This window comes from Schistocerca cancellata, chromosome 2, assembly GCF_023864275.1.
Source record: "Schistocerca cancellata isolate TAMUIC-IGC-003103 chromosome 2, iqSchCanc2.1, whole genome shotgun sequence".
NCBI classification, from domain to species: Eukaryota; Metazoa; Arthropoda; class Insecta; order Orthoptera; family Acrididae; genus Schistocerca; species Schistocerca cancellata.
The window spans coordinates 1048336769-1048355996 of record NC_064627.1 but is presented as its reverse complement, the minus strand read 5'-3'; the positions used below and the strand labels follow the sequence as shown (position 1 = coordinate 1048355996).

Genomic DNA, 19228 nt, shown 5'->3' with positions numbered 1-19228 from the left:
CAGCTGCAGAAACAGCAGCAGCAGCTGAAACAGCTGTTACAAAGTAACAGCCTGTGATTCTTGTGCAGTCATCTGCTCCTATGTCCACTACTTCTGGATGGGGTGTTCTTGTACAGATACAAGTGAAGTTTCAAAATTGAAAAATGTGGTGGATCCAAACTCAGATACGAAGCAGAAACCACAACAGTTTCAAGCAAAAGAGTGAAAAATCCATAGAAACTCAGCACCGATTCCCCACTGCACACAATGAATGATGCCATTGACCCACCGATAGCAGCGTTACGTACACAACAGCTGCCTAATCAGGACTCACATCATGTTCATCAAAGCATTGCTATTGGCTGCATCAGATCTGGTCATCAAGTTCACAACATATTCAGGAATGTTCCCTGAGCTCCACAGTGGGAGGGGCCGGGGGTTGGGGGGTGAGGTGTGGGGTGAGGGCAAAGGGTGTTGTGTAGCAGCAAGACTATTTTGATTGTGATACACGGTCACTGACAGAAATAATAAATACCTATGATTAGGTAACTTTATGTTTAATTCTGTTTACATATGTATGCTCTACTAACTTACCAATGTGGCATGCCCTGTATTAATATGTTTTTCTTAAATCTAGCTCATTCATTAGCATCATTGTATTGTGGATTGAAATTCCCACACTTTGTTAATGTTAATTGATATTGTTCCAGTTAGGTGCAGTCTGAGCCAGTTTTGAGGCAGAGTTGTTGATTTATATGATGAAGAAAGTTAGGCCCATTAAATGAGCTGTTGAAAATGAGATATCGCAATTTTTATTCAAAAGAGTGTCCAGGAGGAGGTCTTATAGCATTATTTCTCAGTGACATAGTTTTGTAAACATAGTGATCAGATAACCCTCAGTGCATCAATCACCAGTTAAATATTACAAATGTGACTCTCCCCTACAACTATGGCTTCTACCCGTAAAAAGCAAAGCACATAGTTATTAAGTTTATTGATTATGAATGTATCACCATTTGTAGTGGATTGTTACAACACCTAAGGTATGAAGGAATTAAGGTAATAGTGCAATGATAACTGACAATTTGTCTTCAGACCGAAATATCCTCAGTGATTAAGCAAAAGTTCACTGGAAAGATAATTACAAAGAAGATAATGTTGATGAATCGCTGGCACATCAATCAGTCAACTCTGTTGAAGGGTTATAAAATTAGGCCTTGACATTGGCTTCAAACTGGAAGGCCTGAAATAGTAACCTTCTTAACTCAAATAATTTAGGAGTAAAGGAGACCATTCACTGAATAGCAGAAACATTGAGTCATCGACAGGCACACAAAAAAGAGAAAGACAACTTGCTAGTTCTCTGAATACGAATAAACCCTTTCTGGAGCACACAGAGACATGCACACTCACACACATATGCCTATGCCATGAAGGGACACAGGTATGTGTGTGTGTGTGTGTGTGTGTGTGTGTGTGTGTGTGTGTGTGTGTGTGTGTGGGTGTGGGTGCACCTATTTATGACTCAATGCTTCTGCTGTTTTCCTTAAATTATTTACATTCTACCATAACATTCCTACCATATTTGACTTTCTTAATTGCCTCTGCATTTGGCATAAGGGTGGTGAGCAAATCCTCAGTTGACATAGTGCAAATATTCAGTGACAGCACTTGCACAAAGTCTAAGAGCCACAAAATGTTGGGAAAGTTTTCAAAAACACATGATCAGTTTTATTATAACTTGGAAAATATTTACTTCTGCACATCATACATTACCTGCAATGCTCAAGTTTGCTCAAGGAAACAAATTAAGCAGACACTGAGAAAGATGATGCTTCACTATACTTACAGGACAAAGTTCACAATATTGGCCCTCATAACTGGTGGAGTCACAAACACATTTTCCACAGACACATTTTCCTCTGTCTGAGCAGATAGGTCCTCCTCCTTTTGGAATGCAGTTATCCAGTCTTTCACTGCAATCACATTTTTCACCTGACCAACCAGCAAGACAAGTGCAAGAACCGCAGACACATAATCCTTGATTCTCCCCTGAACAGAGCTGTCTGTTTGCTCCTCTTTTGCAGGAATAATTGTCACACTCACAGTATTTTCCATAAATGACCTGGAAAGTAATTTATAACAAATCATACATTCTAAAAAATTGGAATTCAGAAGAAAATCGCAAACACTTCCAAATAAGGGTGGGGAAGAGGTACATGATGTTGATACTATAAGTACCAAATGAAATTATGATAGTATTTCCCAGAGTACTGAAGATAAGGAGACAAATAATCACAGACAAAACTGAAAACAGTGACAGGCATCTTAAGTAAACATGAATGATATCAAGTTTTACACAACGAACCCCTATGTCTGCTGTAATGTCGCAGAAATAGTATATATTATGCTATGTGAAAAAGAAGTTATTTCAATAGTGTATAGAATTTGACTAAAATGCTTTATTGTTGTTGAACACATTAAAATATCCTCCTGTTTCAGTAACTTTTCATTATTTACATGATATATCTATTTAATATTCAGCATTCTTCTGTAGCACCACATTTCAAAAGTTTCCAGTCTCTTCTTGTCTTAACTCATTGTCCATGTTTCACTTCAATACAAGGCTACACTCCAGACAAATGTTTTCAGAAAAGACTTCCTAATACTTAAATTTATATTTGCTGTTAACAATAAAGCTTTCCTTGCCTTTGCCTTTCTACATTTTATATCCTCTCTATTTTTGCCATCATAAATTTTTTCACTGCCCAAACAGCAAAACTCATCTATTTCTTTTAGTGTCTTGTTTCCTAATCTAATTCCCTCAGCTTTGTCTGATTTAATTTGACTATGTAAATTCCAATGCTCTTGGTTTACTTTTGTTAATGTTCATCTACCCTATTTTCAAGACACTGTCAATTCTGAGCATTATATCATAGGAGATACCTCAGATTATTTGTCAATGCTATAATTATTCCCTAAGGCAAATATAATTAATTTAACATTGTGGAAAATTTTTTCAAAATCAAGCTTTATGCAATTATTTTGCTTCTTTGTCGCGACTATACATGATCAAAGGGACATTTATTTTACTAACATTTTTCTAAATTACAGCTGAAAATTACTGGGCTTGCACACATGACAATTTATATTATCACATACATTTATTATTTAAGCATCTATACTGCTATGAAATTAAATAAAAAGGTAAAGTACAGCATGAAGACATTCTTCTAAAGATTTTGTGAGGCAAAGAGACTACAACTGCTTTATCAGAAGACTAGAGAGATTATGACAACAGGAGTTAAAACATTTATAAATAGTTCACTGCACACTGAAAGAAGCAACAGAGATTTAAAATGCTACAGACAGATAAAGGGTAAAATATGTAAAAAATATCAACAACGATATTGGGCGAAGCAGGAAGAGAGTAGTAGGAATAAGAGTATAATAATAGACACAAACATGTTTGAGAGTCAGTTGTCATATTTCATAATCTGGGAGCAATGGTGTTTGGCAGAAGATACCAAAATCAAATTTAGCAGAGAAGTAACTAAATAAATCTATGTATTTTAGCCCCCTACCATGTTGCATCACAGGACATTTTATTTTTCTGAGACTGGAAGTTTGGTTCTGACTAATTCCTTGATTAATAGCTTGCAGTGATACTAAATGAGGAGAAAAGATTCACAAGTCAGCTGACAGATCAACTTACATATCACCTTTCCCATCATTTGTGGACGTTCTGTCAGCCAGCTGACTGGAAATTCATGTCTACAATTTTATGATACTGGTGTCACAACCATCAGGCTATCTGTAAATATGAATTATCACAAAAAAACTGCCTGTTTAGGCTAGGCCCAGACCTAGGGGGCAGAGGGGATCTGAGGGCCTATGACAGACCAGAAGATTTTTTTTTTCTTTTTTCAACTGACACATTCAGTCTGCTGACAGATTTAATGAAGTCAGCAGTACTTTCTCTCCTGTACCATTTCTGAGTAGCACTTACAGCCAACAGCTGCTATATATTCAACTATTTGTCTTCCCTACAATTTTTGCCCTGTACTGTGTCTTCTAATACCATAGATACTACACCATGATGACCTACCACATTCACTATATATTCTTTTCCACATCTATCCTACAGAAAACTCTTCATTTTTCATTAGTTCATAAAATTTTCAGCATTTTTTTTTTCTTTTTAACACCACATTTCAAATGCTTCCGTTCTCTTCTTTTGTTTTCCAACAACCCAGGATGCGCTTCCTGTGCAGCAGACATGTTGTTGTTGTTGTTGTTGTTGTTGTTGTGGTCTTCAATCCTGAGACTGGTTTGATGTAGCTCTCCATGCTACTCTATCCTGTGCAAGCTTCTTCATCTCCCAGTACATACTGCAACCTACATTCTTCAGAATCTGCTTAGCACATTCATCTCTTGGTCTCCCTCTATGATTTTTACCCTCCATGCTGCCCTCCAATACTAAATTGGTGATCCCTTGATACCTCAGAACATGTTCTACCAACTGATCCCTTCTTCTAGTCAAGTTGTGCCACAAACTCCTCTTTTCCCCAGTTCTATTCAACACCTCCTCATTAGTTATGTGATCTACCCACCTAATCTTCAGCATTCTTCTGTAGCACCACATTTCAAAAGCTTCTATTCTCTTCTTGTCCAAACTATTTATCGTCCATGTTTCACTTCCATACATGGCTACACTCCATACAAAAACTTTCAGAAACGACTTCCTGACACTTAAATCTATACTCGATGTTAAGAAATTTCTCTTCTTCAGAAACGCTTTCCTTGTCATTGCCAGTCTACATTTTATATCCTCTCTACTCCAACCATCATCAGTTATTTTGCTCCCCAAATAGCAAAACTTCTTTACTACTTTAAGTGTCTCTTTTGTTAATCTAATTCTCTCAGCATCACCCGACTTAATTCGACTACATTCCATTTTCCTCATTTTGCTTTTGTTGATGTTCATCTTATATCCTCCTTTCAAGACACTGTCCATTCTGTTCAACTGCTCTTCCAAGTCCTTTGCTGTCTCTGACAGAATTACAATGTCATCGGCGAGCCTCAAAGTTTTTATTTCTTCTCCATTCACTGATATCCTTTCACCCTGAATTTTAATTCCACTCCTGAACCTTTGTTTTATTTCCAGTATTTCTTCTTCAATGTATACATTGAACAAAAGGGGAGAAACTGTGTAGCCCCACATTATGCACTTCTCTCTTGGTTTTCGATTTTATTGCTTCTGGCTGCATTAGTAATACTTATTATGTGTTACCCACTTTTCCATAGCTTTTCTGAGCATTTCAGACATCTTGCACCATTTTATATTTCATAACACTTTTTCTAAGTTAACAAACTTACAAAAGCATGTCCTTTTTCTTAAATCTCTGCCATGATTGCAGTGGCATTCTTCGTGGTCTACCAAGCAAAATGGCAATGTAAGCCTGCCAGAAACATTAGTTTCATCAGTGACAGTTACTTACAATATGACACAGTGCCATAACTGGAAACCTTTTATGTTTATTGACCTGACCATGGACACCCACAAAGTTATACACACATGTGGGAACATTAGCATCACCAGCCAGAGAAAATAACTCTCAATCTTATCTCTGACAGTTGATGGTTGCAGTTTAGTTTGATCTGTGACTTGAATGTGTTATGTCATGCATTCTTGTATATATTGAGTTTCTATAAAATAAAGACAGTTGCATACTCACTAGTACCATGTTGTCTTTCATTCACTATCAATATGTACTGGAGCTCTACACTGATGACCCCCGATTACTGATCACACAGTATTTTCGTGCTTTACTACCAAGGTGGTTACCAAGCAATGACAGTGCAGTCATTATCGCCCTATGCTGCTATGCATTTCATGTGAAGTGGCATTAATTTTCCTGCTTTCTTGTTTTATGTGCCTCTCTATGACATATAACATTTATCGTATGTTCAATGCATCAAAGTACTGTGCAATGACAATGCAGTCATTATTGCATTATGCCACTATGCATTTCATGTGAAGTGGCATTAATTTTCCTGCATTATTGTTTTACATGCCACTCTAACATATTACAATTACCATATGTTCAATGCATCAAAGTGTGTTTGTACTTGAAAAACTGACAACTGTGTATTGTACTGACCACCCAGAACATTTTCAGTGTTCTGCTCTCCATCTCTGCAAGAGATGACTTGTTGGACATGGATGTTTGGTACTCCACAATTTCACAATTTCACATCCAATATCCTCCAAGGGATTTAAATTCAGATACAAAGTATCATTACAATGCTGGACAGAGACATGCTATCCAACTAGTTAGACAGCATGCTCTTATCAATGCTAATGTTTTGCACAGTGTCTGGATAGTGAATGTTTTATGATTATGTCTTTTAACCAGTTGAACAGTACTCAGACATTATTTTCCACCCTACTACAGTATTTTGTTTAACTGACAATTTGTAACTGATGCAGCCACATTGCCTTACTGCAACCTCCACTCACCTCGTGACAGCAGGAACCCAAACTCTCACGAATGCAACTGACTGTCACCAAGCACAACACCCTCATCACCACACCATCCCAGTAGGCCAAGGTATCACAACTTTGCTCAACCATCATTGGTGTCCCTTCCTCACCATAGCAGTCAACTGATGCATCATGCGTCCACCCAAATGACACTGATACAACATGATTCAGCCCGATCACTACCTCGCGAGGGGACGACACTTCCCAACAGGTCTGCTGAACAGCAAAACAACTTGTGCAGCAGACATCAATCTCCTGCCAAGTGCCACACATATATGCTGGCTCCACCAGCATTTCAGCTCTTCCACAGCCAAGCACCAATGGCCATGCACACATCACCACCATGTTGCATGACCCACACCACACCAGATGCAACAACACCCCCATCAACATCATACTGCAGTATTTGTGCTACCTGGAGAGCAATGTTACTGCACTGAACAAAACGTTCCAGCAGCATACCATAGTTCCACTGAAATCTAATGGGCAACTTGTTACACAATATCTGTCCCTCTTGAATGGCTGCAACAGCATGTACATTTCACCAATGATAGCTGGCCATCTCCACTGCTCACCCATCCCCTCTGGTCAGCAAATTCCTCAAGGATCCACCCAGTGCACACATACCAGGAGATACATCTTACCCACATCCCCCTTCCATGCTCACCCATGCAGGTCACGCCATCCATGCACCCATTTCTGTGATTATCATCTCTAAATCCTGCACAAGGCTACCCTCGCCAACGTTTTCACTCCCCCCTACCCCAACCTCCCGGTTGCCCAGTTGTGTCGGTTGTCACCTCCACGCCATTCTCCACACTACTGTGGGACTGGGGGGAGTTGGAGGAGAGGTGGGGGGGGGGACTCTGTGGGAACATTAGCATCATTGAGTAGATAAAATACCTTTCAGTCTTATCTCTGATGACAGTTGCAGTTTACTTCGGTCCATGACTTGAGTGGGTTATGTTGCGTATTCTTGTATGTATTGAGTTTGTATAAAATAAACTGTGTTGCATACTTGTTACCACTCTGTCATCTATCACTCACCATATCTATGTACTGGAGGGTTAGCCCATGTGGATGGGCTGCAGAAAACATTCCAACTAAGTAAGGGGCTCCGATACCAGCATGGACACACCTGCTGCCAAAAGGGATTGGCCGACATCAGCCTGTTTTATCTGCATTCCTCATTTATAAGTTAAAACACTTTTTTTTCCTAATACTCTTATTCAAATATTAATGGTAATATTACAATAGTGTGCATATGTTACACAAAATGTCAAGTTTAAATAAACAGAAATCCTCTTCGAAACCTTATTATTCAGTTCATACTATTTACTTTTCTGATGGTATTGTAATAACTAGTTTCACTAGAAATGCAATAGTTCAAAAATTACACTAATTATAAAATTTCATACAGCCAGCTATCCATAAAAACACTGTGAACTAATACATTAAATCTAAAGGAAAGACCCCATTCACTACAAAGAGTAATTTTCCCTGATTTCAGTAATGTAATTATATTTGCCCAAACTTAATTAGTTTCTCAGATATTTAATTAAAAATTTCAACTAGCCCAAACTTTCTGAACAGATTATGACCAAAGTACCATAACATTCAGGGATTTAGTTACATACTTTTGTTAACCTGAAGTTTCTGCATCAAATGACACTCATATTATGTAACAACCTTCACTAATTGAAGACCTTCATAACTTCCAGTAACTAAATTTCATCATTCAGTATGGATGCCATACTTGTCATCCAGTGAATCCTAATGAACATTCATTGTTATGTTATGACTTATAGAGATGAATTTACAAGGTTTGCAGCACACCAGCACAAACCAGTCCTTTTCAGAAATGTTATTAATCACTAGCTGGCAACACAAGATACAGTAAACACATAACCAACACACAGTGAACAGTGAAAGTGAGACGTTCAGTTGAAATGTATTTGAAAAATGCTGAAAATTGAACATCCTGGTGTGCACAAACCAACTAAGTACAACTCCAGGGCAGCACATGTTGATTAATATGATCACAAATTTCCACAGAAGATGCTTCATAAATAAAGAGGAGTGAAATGCATTTATCACAAAACAAGCAGTCTTTCATTTGTTTTCACAGATGGACCACATCTCCAAAAACATTGAAGCAACTAAGAAACAACAGAAAACATAAAAAAATGACAGTATTAGTGTTTAGTATACAAATCTGTGATGAGTGCATGGATAGGGAGCACACGGTGATGTTTGGTTTGTTGTTAATGAGAATGAGAGAAGCTGAAACTCAGTGCCTCACTTGATGAGATACTGTGGACACATTCAAGATTTAAAATATTGGCACATTGTTTTGTGATCAACAACTTTATACCATTACTTATTCTGAATTGTCAGCCAAAGTCCACTGATGAAAATTACTTCCAGTATTACTACATCATAGTCGATGGTTGGAGAGACAACATCATTGTTACAGGTAGTCTGCGAAAACTAGTTACAGATGTTTGCCACTGATGAATCATGTATACAGATGGTGTTAACCCCCTCAGTATCAGTTAAGCCCTGAAGACGGTGCACTGAAGCACCGAAACTGGTAGCCATATAATAAATAACATTGTAAGGATGGCTGTAGGTGTTCCATTTTATCACATAAGTGAACTGCTGAAGTCCCTCAGACCTCTAATCACAAGGACGGACATACAAAAAGTTGCAAAACAGTTCCCCACTCAGCACCCAGCATCAACCCAGCCCTGAAAAACTTAACTATATCCTACATCAGGATTTTGAATATGTACTCTCAAGCATGGAAATGACCACCATCCCACTTACAACCTATCTAATCCCTCTGAAAGTGGTGTTCTGCAGCTCACCAATTCTGCATTATATGCTAATCCATCCTTATGACGCACCTACTCCCAGTGCATTGCACATGGGTCATAACCACACTGGAAACCCATGTGGAAAACCTGTGTATACTGTCCAATATGGTCACCCAGCACACCTTACTCCAGACCTGTAGCAGGCATAACCTATCCTTTCACAATTAGGGCCATCAGTGAAAACAGTCCTATAATATACCAGCTCTGCTGTAACTTCTCCACAGTATTTTATGTGAGTATGGCCACCAACCAGCTGTCCACCAAAATGAAAAACCACTGCCAAACTATGACCAGTAGTAGAGTTGACCACTCAGTGGTGAAACATGCTGCTGAAACCAACATGCCTGACTGAATGACTGGTACACAATTCATGCCCTCTGGATCCTTCCCTCCAACAACTTCTCTGAATTATGTAGATATGAGGGTAGGCTGAAAAGTAATGCACAAATGCTTGTATAACATGACCTAAATAACTTTGAGGAATGTGCCAGGTTGCACGTGTGCAGTTTGAATGTGTTGCAATCACCCGGTATATTTTGCATAGAGGAACTATGGAGACATTTTCTAGTGCTGCATTAATGCATGTTAAACAGCGTGGTGCTATCAAATCTTTAATTGATGAAAATGTGTCTCTGACTGAGACTCATCATCATTTATAGGCTGTTAGTTGATGATGCTATTGTCAGGCCTACTATAACTCAATCAGTAACAAAATTTCATGGTTGTGAGTCTGGAAAAGCCATAACTGTTGGTGAAATATGCAGTGGGCATTTGATCACTACCACAGAGAGTAAACATCAAAAACTCATGGATGGCTTGATTCAATATGACCGTCAAATCACTCAAAAGCATATCACATGCCATATTGGAACATCCAAACATCCAAGGAATGTGTCAGCTACATTACTGAACAATTAGGATACCATAAAATCTGTGCAAGATGGGTGCCATGCCATCTAAAAGATGAGAACAAATGGCAATGATTGTAATGCTGCGAGTAACATTTGTAGTGATATAATGACAAAGGAGATAACTTCCTTTTAAATACTGTGATGGCGAACAAGTCAAGAATCCATCATTATGATCCAGAAGATAAAAGACGGAGCACTGAATATCATCTATCTTCTGCTTATACAAAGAAGTTCAAAGCACAGTCACCTGCAAAAAATGCTTTTGAATGTTTTTTGGGACACTTACCAAATTTATGTAACTCATTATCTGGCATGGGAGGGGAATGGCAAATTCTTCTCAGTACCTAGAGACTCTAAAACATCTCCAACATTGTGTTTGCTGTGTTAGGGGCTTGCGCCAATAATCTTGCAGAATGACAGCACTTGTCAACACACCTTATGCGTAACTGAAAAGGTTCTGTGAAACCTGAAGATTGAACCAATTCCACAATCTCCTCACTCCCCTGATCTTGCACCTTGTGATTTTTATTGTTTTCCTCTACTCAAGAAAGACATTACACCTCAGACATAAGGACAGAAGCTTCTACAGTCTCTATCATTGACTGCATCACTATAATCACAAAGTTGGCAATCTTCCTCAGACATTCTTGGTTTTGAGAAAATTTGAAAGAATTTTTCAGTGATTCAATGAAAAAAACACACATTGGGAGAAATGTGTTAGTTTTAATGGTGACTATGTTGAAAAATAAATTTATGATTTTGAATCTTAAGAATTATACTTTAATGTCATTTTCGCCCAATCTTCCTAATAGTTTTTGTTTGTGTTCTACAAGCATGTGTGCATTACCTTTCAGCCCACCCTCTTAGGCTTTGCCTTTGCAACAAATCCTTGGATCCTGCAGTCCTTCTGGGCCCAGTCTTGCCCCTGCCTCAGACACATCTTAACCCTTGCCCTATGGTCCTAACTTCACTCATCCTGCCCTCACATATTCCTCTCCACAGTCTCCCTCTTCCTCTGTTCTCTCTTACCCTCTCTGACCAATCCTCAATGTCATTGTGCACTGTGCACAAATCTGTGGCAGGAATGAACTCACCAGTGACACAACTGTGACCCATGTAGCTGCTACCCCTCTCCGGCAGCCATCAGCCACTGTTGTCTAGCCCTCCCTCCAGCTGGCTGTCTCCTCTCTCCACCTTGCCCACTCCAACTGACACGACACAACCCCTCACCCCAGCCTAGTGCAACGCCAGGACAATGTAGCTGAGCAGGTGTACATTTCCATATGTGATCTCTTTAGTTCTGAAGAAAAATTTGTCCAAAAGCTGGCAATGTTCCTATTGACTTCTCAACACCTCATGATGGTAACAGAAAGTATACAACATGTAAATGAGCAAATGTAAAGTGGCATTAATTTAATGTAAATATAAACCTTAAGCATTTATTTCATATGCCATTGGTATAAGTCAGTGTCACTAACCAGTGTTAAATTACAGAATCTTAAGCAACAGATTAGTCAAGTAAGTTAGCCAGACCCTTAAACACATTATAAAAAAAATTCAAACTGTATAATTACAGCCAGTTGCTTATATCTGTTTCTTGCATGTGTAAAGTAAGCAGCTAATGACAGAATTATTATCAAACATAAGGACAAAAGCTTCTACAGTCTCTATCATTGACTGCATCACTATAATCACAAAGTTGGCAATCTTCCTCAGACAATCAATTTTCACTCACACTGAGGTGCCAAGAGTCATGGGATACCTCCAAATATTGTGTCAAACTTCTTTTGTCTGGCATAGTGCAGCAACTCAACATGATTTGGACACAACAACTCTTGGAAGACCCCTGTATAAATATTGAGCCTTATAACCTCTATGGCCATCCATAACTGCAGAAGTGTTACCAGTGCAGGGTTTTGTGCATGATCTGAGCTCTCAGTTATCTCGCATAAATATTTGAAGGGACCCGTGTCGGGCGACCTAGGTGGCCAAATGATTTGCTCAAATCATGGTGGGCTGGTGTGGTACATTGTCACCCATGAAAATTCCATCACTGTTTTGGAATATGAAGCCCACAAATAGCTGCAAATGGTCTCCAAGTAGCCGAACATAACCATTTCCAGTCAGTGATCAGTTCAGTTGGACCAGAGGATTCAGTCCATTCCATGTAAACACAGCCCACATCATTGTGGACCCATCACCAGCTTGCATGGCAACTTGGGTCCATGATTTTGTGGGGTTGCACCACACTTGAACCCTACCATTAGCTCTTACCAACTGAAATAAGGACTCCTCTGGCCAGACCACAGTTTTGCAGTCATCCAGGGTCCAACTGATATTGTCATGAGCCCAGGAGAGGCACTGCAGGCAATGTAGTGCTGTTAGCAAAGGTGCTCGTGTCAGTCACCTGCTTCCATAGTCTTTTAACATCTAATTCTGCTGCACTGTCCTAACAGATTCATTCACTGTACATCCCACACTGGTTTATTCAGTTATTTCACAAAGTGTTACTTGTTTGTTAGCACTCACAACTATACACAAAGCCGCTGCTCTCAGACATTAAGTGAAGGTCATCGGCAACTGCATTGTCCATTGTGAGAGGTAATGCTAGAAATCTGGTATTGTTGGTACACTCTCAGAATATTGAATACCCAAAACAATTTCAAAATGGAATGCCCCATACATCTAGCTCCAATTACCATTCCACATTTAAAGTCAGTTAATTCCCATTGTCCAGCCACAATCACATCAGAAACCTTTTCACATGGATCACCTGAGTACAAATTACAGTTCTGTCAATGCACTGTCCTATAAAACCTTGTGTACGTGACACTACCACAATTTGTATATGTGCATATCACTATCCCATGACATTTGTCACCTAAGTACATGCATTAAAAAAGCCATAAGTGCCATTCAATATTAGTTTTTTTTAATTGTAATTATTTAAATTGTAATTATTTAAATTAATAAAGAAAATATCTGTTCTTATCATGATCTGAAAACTATTTAGTAACTGAGATGTGGTCATATGAGCCATGAAGGTGACATGGTATTCAAAATCTTCATTACAAACTTTTTCATGTCTCATAAGCACTTTACTTGATTTCAGGCACTGTGAAATTTAAGGCTTACCTCAGATGGATCTTTCCTAGTCTTGCATTCACAAATTCCACATTTACATATGCCAGCACCTGAGCACAAAAGACCTGTTACATTTGAGTAGCAGTCACTTTGATCTACTGCTGCGGTACTGTTCCTTTGACATTCACAGCGTTTCCCAGATCGAGAAGACTCACATACACATATTCCACATTCTAGTCTTCCACCATTATTACAGGCATCAGGGGATCCCTTTGGCTGGAAATAAATATGAAAGGAATGCATATTAAAACATTTGCATCCATCTCTGTAATACAGCTCCCAGAAGCAAATGTAAGGTAGATGGCATGTGTTATGAACTGTAAGCATTGAAGATCAACTGTAAGCATTGAAGATCTACTTAATTTAGTCTGATGATGAAAATGCAGAAAAAATTATACATATATTTCCAAATGCATTATAGTTAAATGAAAATTGATGATTTTAGATTATTATAACAATAATGGAAATTCCTAGATGTAAAGATACATAAAATAAGAGAAAAGCAACTACTTACCTACAAATTACTAGTGCATGATGTACAGAAAAATGTACTATAACACAGTTAACATTAGCTTTCAAGCTCTTGCTCTTGTTCTAATAAGAGTACATACATCCACAAACACAACCGTACAGACACCCAAAGGTACACACTTGTAGTACCAGTGAGATTGATAATTGAATACTGTGTCTCAAAAACAGTTACCTGTGTATATAGATGTGCAGAGGGGGTAGGTAAGGACATACAAGGCAAGGAAGGGGGTAGAAGGGTAGTGTGTGTTTTTGATTGTGTGTTTCTGTGTGCCACACATCAGTTGTCTACAGGTAAGTGCTTGCAGTTTCCTTATCTTATGTAAAATTATCTTTATGTATGAATGGTATCTTTTATTTGTGCATTCATTTACTCACTATCAAATATAACAAAGAGTTTGGCTGCTTTGAGCACATGTAAATTTTTAAGTAATTTTTAATGAATGAACCATCAGCCTAATAACAGAGGGTCTCCTCACAGCAATGGAATATCTATACATTTCATTATCTATCCTCTATTGAATACACAATGATGTTGCAAAAAGTGACTGAAATTTTTGAAAGACATACAGTGGAAGATAAAAGGGTTGCTTTGAGATGTGAAATAGCAAAGGCACCAAATAAAAACCTAGGAAAAGGAGATGAAACCCTATAGGAAACCTTGACTAACATATCAGGTATTAAATTTAATTTATGAACAGAAAATATATGAAAACACTGCAGGAATACAGACATCTAAAACACGGGATTGACAAAAACTGTAAAATTGCAAAACAGAAGTGGCTAGAAGAGAAATGCTAAGCTGTGTGTAGAAGCATGTGTGACTACATGAAATATAGATGCCACATATAGGAAAAATAAAGAACATTAGAGAAAATGGGAGCAGACATTTGCAAGAGTTCAGGTGACAAGCAAATAAAATGCCAGGAAGGGAAAGCTTTTCTATTGATGTTTTATTTGTCCAGTTTCATCACGCAACACAAACTATACAAATGATATTAGACACATCAGAATAAGGACGCAGATACACAAAGGGTTTCAAGGACTTCGCATCAACTGTCTAGGAGTAATACACTCCTGGAAATGGAAAAAAGAACACATTGACACCGGTGTGTCAGACCCACCATACTTGCTCCGGACACTGCGAGAGGGCTGTACAAGCAATGATCACACGCACGGCACAGCGGACACACCAGGAACCGCGGTGTTGGCCGTCGAATGGCGCTAGCTGCGCAGCATTTGTGCACCGCCGCCGTCAGTGTCAGCCAGTATGTCGTGGCATACGGAGCTCCATCGCAGTCTTTAACACTGGTAGCATGCCGCGACAGCGTGGACGTGAACCGTATGTGCAGTTGACGGACTTTGAGCGAGGGCGTATAGTGGGCATGCGGGAGGCCGGGTGGACGTACCGCCGAATTGCTCAACACGTGGGGCGTGAGGTCTCCACAGTACATCGATGTTGTCGCCAGTGGTCGGCGGAAGGTGCACGTGCCCGTCGACCTGGGACCGGACCGCAGCGACGCACGGATGCACGCCAAGACCGTAGGATCCTACGCAGTGCCGTAGGGGACCGCACCGCCACTTCCCAGCAAATTAGGGACACTGTTGCTCCTGGGGTATCGGCGAGGACCATTCGCAACCGTCTCCATGAAGCTGGGCTACGCTCCCGCACACCGTTAGGCCGTCTTCCACTCACGCCCCAACATCGTGCAGCCCACCTCCAGTGGTGTCGCGACAGGCGTGAATGGAGGGACGAATGGAGACGTGTCGTCTTCAGCGATGAGAGTCGCTTCTGCCTTGGTGCCAATGATGGTCGTATGCGTGTTTGGCGCCGTGCAAGTGAGCGCCACAATCAGGACTGCATACGACCGAGGCACACAGGGCCAACACCCGGCATCATGGTGTGGGGAGCGATCTCCTACACTGGCCGTACACCACTGGTGACCGTCGAGGGGACACTGAATAGTGCACGGTACATCCAAACCGTCATCGAACCCATCGTTCTACCATTCCTAGACCGGCAAGGGAACTTGCTGTTCCAACAGGACAATGCACGTCCGCATGTATCCCGTGCCACCCAACATGCTCTAGAAGGTGTAAGTCAACTACCCTGGCCAGCAAGATCTCCGGATCTGTCCCCCATTGAGCATGTTTGGGACTGGATGAAGCGTCTGCATGTCCAGCGTGAACGCTGGTCCAACTGAGGCGCCAGGTGGAAATGGCATGGCAAGCCGTTCCACAGGACTACATCCAGCATCTCTACGATCGTCTCCATGGGAGAATAGCAGCCTGCATTGCTGCGAAAGGTGGATATACACTGTACTAGTGCCGACATTGTGCATGCTCTGTTGCCTGTGTCTATGTGCCTGTGGTTCTGTCAGTGTGATCATGTGATGTATCTGACTCCAGGAATGTGTCAATAAAGTTTCCCCTTCCTGGGACAATGAATTCACGGTGTTCTTATTTCAATTTCCAGGAGTGTAGATCATGTCATAAAGAACATATTTGTTGGAGACCAAATGTTTGCCGATGCTTCCTGGCAATTCTAGGCATTCTTTATCATTCATCCACCCTGGGAAAATGAGACTGCACTGAATTAGAAAGATCTGTTAACCATGTGTGCTGTGTACCAACTAATCCAGTAAATTGACTGAGTGATTTTCAACAAGAAAACCGTAGAAATAGCTGCCTCGAAGTGAAGAAAGATATTTTAGAAGTGAATCAGGAACTTCACTTATGCTGGCCCTACTGTCTTCACACCAAGCTGGTGACTGGATTATAGGCAACACACACGGCATATGGGAGTCATGTAATGCCTACACTCTGCTGGTTCTCATGGATGTAATGGCCAAAAGGGACGCTCTGTGTTACTGAGAAGCATCAGCAAACATTTTGTCTCTAAGAAAAGTTGTTCACCATGATTTGATATATCAGCCTTAGATTTTTTATGTAAAAACTTTGAAATGCACTGTGTTTAGTATTAAAAAAAAAGATGTGATAGTAAGTAGGTATATATTCTTATAGTTTATCAACAATGGAGGAAAAGACAGATTGCTACTTAATGTAAAGAAGACACATTAAGTTGCAGATGGGTGCAATTAAAAGACACAAAAAACTTTTGGCCATATCCTTCATCAGCAAAAGAGAAACAAACGTAACTTATACACACAAACAAGCATGCATCATGCATACTTGACCACCAACTCTGGCAGCCCAGATTAGTTGATCAGTGTGTCAGTAACTGCTTAAGGACAAGCCAAAACAAAGATATAGTGATATATATACCAGCAAAATAAGTAAGCATATTAAAAATAGCTAACCATTCTTACTGTCTAAGTCTATCAGTAACTGTTCAGGTAACATTTATTTTTACATATTCAGAAATTCTTTTGCAGAATAGAAATAGTGCTTTATGAGACATGCCTTTAATTTCATTTTAAATATTGAATATCTAGTGGTTTTTACTTCCTCTAGTATCTTTGGTGTAATATGACACCAATGTTAAGAATGCTCCCCTGACAGAATGTTTTTCTGTAATGTGTTTAGTGTATATTCGATATTCTCATATAACAGTTGTGTACATTATTGATCAAGATATAGTCCACAGATAACAAAATATTTTCATAAATGAATTACCTTGCAGCGTTCAGAACACCACTTTCAGCAAGGAAAAATTAAATTAACAGGGCACAATTTTTCTAAGGCCACAACTTATTATTAGAGCTCATTTTTGAATTCTAACTACATTTATACTGTCAGTCGCTGTGTGCTCAGAAAATGATCCCATATCAGAACAGGGAGCAGAACGGTGTGCAGGTGTTCTGCTTGCTGTACAATACAATATTCGTAGACTGTATCACATGGATGAGAGCTTCTATGATAAGTTATTTACATGTGTTTCCTATTTAAAGCTGTGTCAAACCCAGTAACATAACACATATGCTGTAGAAGGCCCGGCCAGCTAAGTTAAGATGCTACACTCTTGAGAGCACAAATGTACTGTTTGGCCGTGACAGTGATGGTCTGGCCACCAGCTTGAGTGGCACTGGAAAATTTCTAATCCAGTGGTGGTTAGCAATTTGATACAAACAACTGGCCTGTGTAGGTAGCAGACAGGCAATTCCCTGTCCATTAAGTAGGCACTAAAGGACAAGATGCTTGGCCAGAGCTAACTTCTGTTATTTTTAAAAGTGAAGGAATATCCAAATATTAAACACACAATAGTAATTCAACCACTCTCTATAGAACTAATCTGAGTACACCAAGGTCACCAAGCAGTTACAATGCTTTCATCAAAATACTGATATCTGTGATATCTCTAATAATACAGAAATTAGCTTTTGAAAGCAAGCAAACCAATTGAGAACTATCTAAAGTTAATCACTAGTAAGCACTACACATGATCTTGACAGACATTGTATTGAACTGTAACTCTGCATTCTAGTTATCAGTCATGAATGCTACACAGCCAGAATCAACCTAGTGTTAAGTTAAAACATAGATGTAGTGCATACCAGTGTCAGATCATCATGTCCTCCACATGAACACTGAGTCCAGCTTTATACTTTCATCATCAATCATCCATGCAATCTAGATGTTGATTTTTTCTTTAATACTGTTCTGTATGGAAGTACACAATTAATTATTTATATGGAATTATTGAATGTAACATATGTTGTCTGGTACTGTTTAAACCAGAAAGAACTGAACTTTTACACACTGTAAATACTTTTACTGGAATAGTATAAGGGAAAGTGTGGTGGTCAATTATTAAGCAATCCCTTTTACTAAGCATTACATTTTATTAAGCATTAGATTTACCAAAGACTGTAAGTTGGAAGGGAGACAGACTGTAGCCCATTGGCATGGACCTGTATGTGATTGCACGTCTTATTGGCAGGAAAAAAACAGCTATGTTTTGGAAGTCATAAGAGCAGTTTTCAAGTGATGGTTTAACTTGTGTAACATGTGGTCACACTAGATACCATAACAATTGATGGGACTCTGAAAATATTCATATGATGTGAGGCTTAGTCAACATTCAGGAGTTGAGACATGCTGTTGAGTTGAGGTCTATGATGGGGTATTGGGAGACTTCATACATTTTTACATTAATACACAATGGTAAGCTTTATTATGGAATTTATCTTATTATGAATTATTTAAATGATTATGTAGGACCACCAACTGTGGCAGTTTCACCTGCTTTAATATTATTCGGTTGCTGATTGTTGTCCTCA

The 19228-nt window shown here is 39.4% G+C and overlaps 1 protein-coding gene across 2 annotated transcripts in view; it reads right to left on the bottom strand.

The window, feature by feature from the left end:
• The window catches only part of LOC126163027 (integrin beta-PS-like), a 258145-nt gene that overhangs the window by 64930 nt on the left and 173987 nt on the right, over positions 1–19228 (bottom strand). For both annotated transcript variants that reach the window (XM_049919898.1, XM_049919896.1), the window contains exons 10-11: positions 13452–13676; positions 1829–2104 (exon numbers count right to left, since the gene is read on the bottom strand). In XM_049919898.1, the coding sequence (XP_049775855.1) occupies positions 1829–2104; positions 13452–13676 (501 nt within the window). The remainder of the gene's footprint in view (positions 1–1828; positions 2105–13451; positions 13677–19228) is intronic.